Genomic DNA, 8,866 nt, shown 5'->3' with positions numbered 1-8,866 from the left:
AGCACGAGCGCACACAGGTGATGGCGGAGTACCACGATGCGGCCACCGCCGGCCACCTCGGGGCCGAGCGCACCCTGCGGCGCATCGCCGGCAAGTTCTATTGGCCCGGTATGCGGGCGTTCGTCACCGACTACGTCAAGCGCTGCGTCGCTTGCCAACGCTACAAGGCCGACAACAGGAAGCCGGCGGGGCTTCTGCAGACGCCAGCCCCGCCAGGAGATTCGAGGTCGTATCTGTGGATTTATTTGGACCCTTACCCGAGACCGGCGACGGACATAGATGGATACTGATCGCAGAGGACGTGTGTACGCGCTGGGTAGAACTTTTCGCCCTACGCCAAGCTACTAGCCTGGAATGCGCTAAGACGCTCACATCAGAGGTGTTCCTACGCTATGGAGTCGCGCGCCGCTTGGTCAGTGACAATGGTGTCCAGTTCGTCAGCGACATCATGCAGCAAGTCTGCCACGTCATGGGTATCGAGCAAGCCCTGACCTCGTTCTACCACCCTTCCGCCAATCCTATCGAACGCAAGAATCGCGATCTCAAACCGCAACTGGCGATCCTCGTCGGCCGAGAACACGATACGTGGGACACTCACCTACCGGCCATTAGGTTCGCCATGAACTCTGCGGTCACCGCCAGTACGGGTCATTCACCTGCTTTCTTAACTTTCGGCAGAGAGCTTCGCGCGCCACACGACGCCGCAAGCGATATGCGAGCGATCGTGGAGCGCGACACGGCCGTATGCAGCGTGACACGTACCTGCGGCGCCTGGCCGGCGCGCTGCTGGACGCGCGCGACGTGCACGAGCGCGCGCAGGCGCGGCACAAGGCGCACGCCGACGGGCAGCGCCGCCCAGCACCGGACTACGATCCGGGTACTCTGGTCTTGCTCAAGACTCAAGGCCCCAACGATACAGGTACAGGGCAGACGGCTAAGTTTATCCCTCGGAGGGACGGCCCCTACCGGGTGCGGGAAGCTGTCGGTCCTACTACGTATTTACTCGAACGCGTTAGTGACGGGGTGCTTTTGGGAAAGTATCACACCTCGCATCTCACTCCTTTCGTCGGCGACGTCCAACCCGCCGTACGGGAGAAACGCAGACGCGGTAGACCTAGGCGTTACTTAGACTAGTTTATCCGCGCTCTAGTTATGCTACCACGAATACGTGGGCGTTAATTCGTGCTAGAGGGGGAGTATGTAGCGCGAACCTTATTTTAATTTCAGAACGCAACCTATGCCTTCTCGCTCGCTCGGATCTCTCGCTCTCTCGGCTAGCAACTCCGATCGGTCGCACGCGCGCGCCTCGCGAACCGTGATTTTGTGTACAATTTATTCTTGTGAACCCAAATATTTAACTAAGAAGACGTTTAATTATATATATGAAAAGATAAGAAGACGTTTCCTTTTGTCCTCCATCGACAATACCGAAGATATTTTATAGTGAAGGCAGGGCTACGCAAAGATTAAAAAAAAACTGGAAAATTTATTTTCAGGAATTTGTATTTAAAAATCCTCTAAACTTAGCAACAATTAACTAACAATAAATATGAAAAAAAAAATAGATGATTAACATAATTATGCTTTTTGCACAACATAAACTGCGGATCGGAAATGGCGGGGAAAACAAACATCTCGCTTTTTATTTTTTTTCCTGCTAATTTGCTGTCACTGCTGTCAATTTTTTTTTTTAATATCGATTAGGCCATTTTTTGTCTTTGATTTGTCAAGGTGGCCAACAACGCGTCTAATCCGTCTATCAGCAGCTCAAACACTAGCAGACTGCTAGCAAGTGTTTATGATCAATACTTCTTGACAACCGTCTATTAAGCTTAATCGTCTGCTAAGTAACAGACCGATCAAAACCTCAATTAAGGTTTTTTTATGAATAGGCTGTTAGTCTGTCATACGTCGTCGGCTCCGTGTCCGTCCGCGGCTTAGATAGAGGCTGTTAGTAAGTCACGTCTAAAAATATGTATACAAAAACAAGGTTGCATAAATATGTATCATACATTGTATCAAAATATTTATCTATACTGACACCAAAAATTGTATTCATTAAACTTTTTCAGTATTATGTAATCACAAAATGCTTCAAAAGTTGCATACTTAAATAAATTCCATTTAAATGTATCCACCTCTCGTAAGCAAAAATAAGTAATAACATGATGGGTTCCATATACATACACCACACCAATTTGGCAAATATTTGTATACGCCGTTTGATTCATAAATGTAAACACGATTTGATATTTTGATTCGTTTGAAAGAATTACTGTTTTGTTAAGATTACATGTCTGTCTCTTTCGTAACCTGCATGCGGGCAGGGACATACATACTGAATCCATACTCCATTAAAATAATATTATATACTGGTGACCGTTCCGGCACAACACGGTTACGGTATGCATAGACACCGTGAATCACACTATTTATTTGTGAAAACCGCATCAAAATCCGTTGCGTAGTTTGAAAGATCTAAGCGTACAGACAAAAAACGACTTTGTTTTATACTATGGAGTGATGAATTGAAAGTAACTCTGTCTGTTCCGGTATCACGTCGAAACCGACTGGTTTCGACTGTCAAGGGGCTGAACATAGGGTACTTAGTTTTTATCTCCAAAAGCAACCCTTAAGGGGAGAAAATGGGGGATGAACTGACTGGAGTGAGCTGGATGAAATTTGGTATGGATATATTTAATTTTTTATACACCATCAAGATCACCAAATACTTGGAAACGTCCAGAGTGGTCAATTAATATCGACTAAGCCAAAGCGATCAAGTTGTTTCGGGTCATCCACTGAGGACAGATCCACTGAAGCATCTATAATTTGCAATCTTTTTTTTAATCATTGTAATTTAATTATAGAAGACAGCTTCTGAATGACGATGACAGAATGGCGATCTTGCACTTGACAGTATAAGTATATGATGTAGTAATTGATTTTAAAATGAAGTTCTTCCATGAAGCCTGACTTTCTTTATAATATATAACCTATCTGAAGTTACGAATAGGTAGTGTTTTCTATCTTAGTCTATACATCTTATCTATTCACTTTAATGTGAAGTGTTGGAAGTGTGGACAAGTGCGGCTCTACCACTAACAATTAACAAATATAATTAAAATAAAAACAAAAAATGCTTAGTGCACCTTTTCTGAGAATGACCCTAAACTGAAATACTCAATATTTACAAGTCAATTCAAATCTAAGGACTGTCAAGTGCGTCATAGAATAATCGTGAGATAGACGTATGCAGTGACAAGTCCGCACTGTTTTTCGTGAATTGTCAAATCAGTTAAATATACAACTTACGATTCTATGCCAGTCAGACAAGGTTTTGTTGTTGCAGTCTGGATACATTTTTATGAATCAAACGGCGTATACAAATATTTGCCAAATTGGTGTGGTTATATGTATATGGAACCCATCATGTATACTTATTTTTGCCTACGAGGTGGATACATTTAAATGGAATTTATTTACGTATGCAACTTTCTGAAGCATTTTGTGATTACATAATACTGAAACAGTTTAATGAATACAATTTTGGTGTCAGTAAATAGATACATATTTATGATGAAATGTGTGGCTAACATTATTTTTCAAATTTTTTTGTGTAACATAATTTAAGACGTGACTGTACTAGATGATACTAGAAAGCTGTAAAGTTGCAAGGATGTGGCCTGTAATACGAGCAAATAATTAAAACATAGATCGTACTCGTCAAACTGAACAACGTTAGTTCAGCGTCTTTTAAAAATAATGGAGTCTTTAGATTTTTCCTTTTTCATACAAATTAAATACTATTATCAATGTACTCCATGCTAGAACCCAACTGACGTCTGCTGCTTCGAATAAACTTTTATTTTTTTAAATAGCCTGTATAGTGTCCCACTGCTGGGCAGAGGCCTCCCCTCTTGACCTCCACAACTCCCGTTCTGACGCAATGTCAGGCCAGTCCTTTGCGTACGTGCCCAGATCGTCCCGCCATCTCCTCGGTCTGCCTCTAAGTCGCTGGCCGTTCTCCGGCACCCACCAAGTAACTGTGCGAGCCCACCTTTGTGGGTGCATGCGACAGACGTGTCCAGCCCAGTCCCATTCTTTTTCCGAACGTCGGTTATGCGTGTTTTTGAGCGCAGCGTGGTGTTCCGGATTCTGTCCATCTGTTTCCAGTTTCACACCTAATATGCTACGCTGTATCGCTCTTTGGCAAACCTTAAGTTTGTACTTTTGACTTTCAGTCAGGGACCATGTTTGTGCACCGTAGGTTAGGACGGGCAGGATACACATGTCGAATAAACTTTAAAGTGTACTGTCTGTTTGTCCGTCCGTAAAGACAATTAGTGCTAGGAAAGTGGAAATTTGCATGGATTCGTTTGGCAATTATGTCGAAAAAGTGGTAGAATAAGGTAAAAAGTTTAGGGTAAGTACCTCCCATAGACGTAAAGGGTGCCATTTTTAGTGCGATGTGGGGTATTGTTGGATAGGTCTTTTAAAATCATTAACTTTTAAACTCTTTCTTGCAAAGTACGGAAACCTCGAGTGAGTCCCATACCCACTTGACCAGTTTACCTCATATGACAACGTATTAGTTACCTAATAAAGCCCAGCGCAAGCGTCTTGTGATGACATAAGTATCAGTGTAAACCGCAACGAGAGCGGTCAGCGAACTCAGCGAAAGACCTCGGCATTCATAGCGCTCCACCAAACCAGTACCATAGGTTTTTTGCCGCATAGCTAGCCAACAGACCAGCCATAAGTCGAGTTGAGTGGGCCACCATTCATAAAAAGATTAAAACATAGATACCAGATATGGATATCTTTTTTTATGGATTATTTAAATTTTTTGTATTTTTTTTTCTTTTCTTTTATCTTTTTTTTAGGCCGCCTATTGCTTACCTTGTAATTTTCTCTCTGTATATCTGTTTTCTGTATCGCTTACTATTTCTGGTGTACAATAAAGAGTCTTTGTATTGTATTGTTTATCCACTAATATTATAAATGCGAAAGATTCCAAGTCTGTTTGTTTGTTACCTCTTCAAGTCTCAGCCGCTGAACCGATTTAGATGAAATTCGGTATACAGAGTTTGAGTCTCTGATAATGTCATGGGATAGTTTTTATCCCGGAAAGTTGCGTTCCTGCGGATAGCGATAAACGAATTCTACGCGAAGTCGCGGGCAACAGGCTAGTCTAACTACAGGCAGCTAGTATAACGCAGCCTAACCTGCGCTTGCGCTACCATTTATCACGCTTATCATTCACAAAGATGAGCAGATAATGCGTTTTGCGTCATTTATTCTCGCAAACTAGAACAAACGGCGAGTTTATTTGTGAAGTCGAAGGCCAGACGCTGGTTTGAATTAGTTATTTATTGGTCACACGACGCTCTAATCCTTTTTATTGCAAAATTAACGATAGCTCGGTCACAGTGTTACGATCCGTACAGTAGAGAAACATGCGATGTCCGACAACACCTCCTGTAATGTACGCTGTCAGTCGCAATGAGCAATGGTGGTCAAAAAAGATAAATAAGATACATTAAAACTAGATTAAAAGGCCTGCAAGTGGACGTAAATAGTATAAGTGTCGGAGGGACCGCACGACACGAACTTCGAGTTTCGTAGTAGCCCTGCTGCTGCCGTTCCTCTACGCAGGTACATTCTTTCTCTACTGAAGGGCTACTACGAAATTCGAAAATCGAAGTTCGTATCGTACCGTCCCTCTCACTCTCATATTAAATAATGATTAGCGTCAGCGTGACGGTACGACACGAACTTCGATTTTCGAATTTCGTAGTAGCCCCTCTGTATGGATTGTAACGCTGTGGCGCGGCTATGTTTGACTTGCGATATTTTTAATATTGTATAAATTAATATAGTGATAAGGTTTTAGTGAGTAGTTTCCTGTGTGACGTGTTATTCGCAACGCCCACGTGCTAAGCTACACTCGTCCGATGGATTAGACCTTGCGAGCTTTTCACGCGCCTGGCTTTAGAATAGGACAGACGGACCCATCTCTTCCCGTGAGTGTCGTAAAAGGCTACTAAAGGCACTTACGCACTATAACGAACCGGATGATAACGGCCCGGAATGAGGAAAAGTCAAATGTCGCACGGTATATAAATTAACAGTACCAGGGCAACAGAGCTTTGTTCGGGCTAAAGCTCGAAAATACGCGTTTTCCCAGAGATAAGACGAAGCTAGATCGATTTGTCATCCCCGAAAACCCCCACATACCAATTTCATCGAAATCGTTGGAATAAATAAATTACAGTGCACAAACTAGTATCTATCTAATCTATATCTCTTATATCTTTAAACGAGCAATTCTTGTATATATTTCGCGGGGATCTCGGAAAGGGCTCTAACGATTTCGATGGAATTTGGTATGTAGGGGTTTTCGGGGATGAAAAATCGTTCTAGCTTGGTCTTATCTCTGGCAAAAGGTTTCTTATCAAGTTTAAGCCCGAGCAAAGCTCGATCGCCCAGGTACTAATCCTTTACACGAGCAATTTAGAAGAAGAGAATAGAGATAGAGACACAGAAATAGAAATAGGGTTGTACGAGATATTATCAACGACAATTACGAATAATTCTAAGCTATATAGGCTGGCCTACTGGCTGGTGGGACGTATATAGTCCCACTGCTGGGACAGTCCTCTCAGACAAGAGGGCTTGGCCATAGTTCCCACGCGGCCCAGTACGGATTGGGAATTCGCACGCACTCAATTGAATGCTCGCAGGTTGTACAGGTTCCTCACGATGTTTCCTTCAGCATAGTCGTGTAATAAATGTAATTCGCGCACATGAATTTGAAAACCTCAGAGGTGCGGCCGGGTTTGAACCCAGACCCTAGATCGATAGTCAAACGACTAGGCCATTCTCCACGATAATTACGGACTTATAATTATCAATGGTAACATGACCATGTTGTTACCTATGTTGATATTATGCGTAAATTCCATGGTGTGTAATGTGTATCCGATAACTACGGGATAAATATCAATAAACATAATTATCTTAATAATTTCCAACCCTGACCACAATACTCCTCGTACGGCTTACCCATTTTTAAGGGCAACCCTCGTGTTTCGAAACAAGTCACATACTAAATGTATGAAACCGATGCTTACGACTCAACGCGACCCGACACATTGTCCATTCAGGCTTACATAACATACATAATCATTTCCTTGGCCAGCATTGGCATGCAATAAAGCATTCGTTAAACAATTTACCGTGAAACGGTTCCATGTTGACTCACTAACACAAGAATACTTGGGTGGTCATGAAACTGAAATACTGGATGACGTCTCTATGTTTAGTGCATTTTAAATGCTGTAAAACTGCAGAATACATCTCAGCTAAAGCTAAATCTAGTACTCGGACTGTACAGGTGGTATTTCGAACTAAATTACTGCAAAACACGGCTGCTCTTTACAAATAATAAACTATTAATTTAAGTTTCTCCGCCGAAAGTTTCTCGATGAGGGCTACGGTATAGATGTCGCTAGCGTCACTGCTTAAGTGGCTAAATAAGAAACAAACAAGCCGAGATATATGTGGTGCATAGGGGAAATTCGTGTCGGTCAAACAAAAAGCAGTGGTGTAGCGGTATAGCACGCGGTACGGAATACCGAGGACCTTGGGTTCGATTCCCAGTGCTGGTCTTATTTTTCTGTGCATCTATATTTCAGTTTATATTTTCAATTTAGGTTTTACGGGATGACCGTAAAAGTAAAAATTTGGAATTGAAATAAAAAATACAAAAAGATTCCAAAAAACCAATCTTAATTAATTTAAGTATCTAATAATGAAAGGGCACTTAAAGTAATACATATCCTGCCCAATTTCGTGTATCGAACAATTATATAAACTAGCACAAATAGCACAATATTAAACGGCAATAAAGGGGATTTTTAATCATATAATGGATATTTTGAACATGGAACTACTGTGAGACTCACTCATATTAAATATATCCGGATAACTCACGTCTTAAATCGGGTTTACCCTGACATGTTTTCGGGCTGATCATGATATAACAAGCCGTGGTGGACTAGTGGTTTGACCTATCGCCTCTCAAGCAGAGGGTCGTGGGTTCAAACCCAGGCTCGCTCCTCTGAGTTTTTCGAAATTCATGTGCGGAATTACATTTGAAAAAAAAAATTTGAAATAAAGCATTCTCATTCTTAAATTTACCAGGAGCTTTGGAGTGAAGGAAAACATCGTGAGGAAACCTGCACGAACCTGCGAAGCGATTCAATGGTGCGTGTGAAGTTCCCAATACGCACTGGGCCCGCGTGGGAACTACGGGCCAAGCCCTCTCGTTCTGAGAGGAGGCCTGTGCCCCGCAGTGGGACGTATATAGGCTGGGGGGGAATGGATATAACATAAGTTTCTTAAAAAAACGCAGTTTATTTTATTGGGTCATCATCACAGCCTATTTACGTCCCACTGCTGGGCACAGGCGTCCCAAGGCTTGGCCCATAGTTCTTTACGGCAATTGGGAACTTCACACACACCATTGAATTTGAATTGCTTAGCAGGTTGTGCATGTTTCCTCACAATGTTTTGCTTCACCGTCAAGCTAGTGGTAAATTTAAAATGTAATTTTGCACATGAATTTTGAAAAACTCTGAGCCCATATTTGAACCAATGATCCTCTGCTAAAAGCCAAAGGCCAAACCACTAGTCCACTAAGGTGTATCTACTTACAAAGAACTCCCACAAAAAGGAATTGTTTTTTTTGCTGGTGAGTACAGTGGATCACAAATTTTGATAGTACATTCAATTGTAAAAATATGAACTAATTCAAAGTTTCAAAAATAACTACCACAGACTTTTATTCCGACGCAAAAAG

At 42.2% G+C, this 8,866-nt stretch overlaps 1 protein-coding gene across 1 annotated transcript; it reads left to right on the top strand.

Moving 5' to 3' along the window:
- The first annotated feature begins 448 nt into the window (after nt 1–448).
- On the top strand, nt 449–1,134 carry LOC141435838 (uncharacterized). The gene is made up of 2 exons (XM_074098665.1): nt 449–631; nt 679–1,134. Exons 1-2 carry the CDS (start codon nt 449–451, stop codon nt 1,132–1,134), a joined length of 639 nt encoding a protein of 212 aa, XP_073954766.1.
- The last annotated feature ends 7,732 nt before the right edge of the window (nt 1,135–8,866 follow it).

The sequence above is a fragment of the Choristoneura fumiferana genome, chromosome 15 (assembly GCF_025370935.1).
Source record: "Choristoneura fumiferana chromosome 15, NRCan_CFum_1, whole genome shotgun sequence".
NCBI classification, from domain to species: Eukaryota; Metazoa; Arthropoda; class Insecta; order Lepidoptera; family Tortricidae; genus Choristoneura; species Choristoneura fumiferana.
Note: the sequence above shows the minus strand (reverse complement) of the source record. Positions and strands in the feature narration are given on the sequence as shown.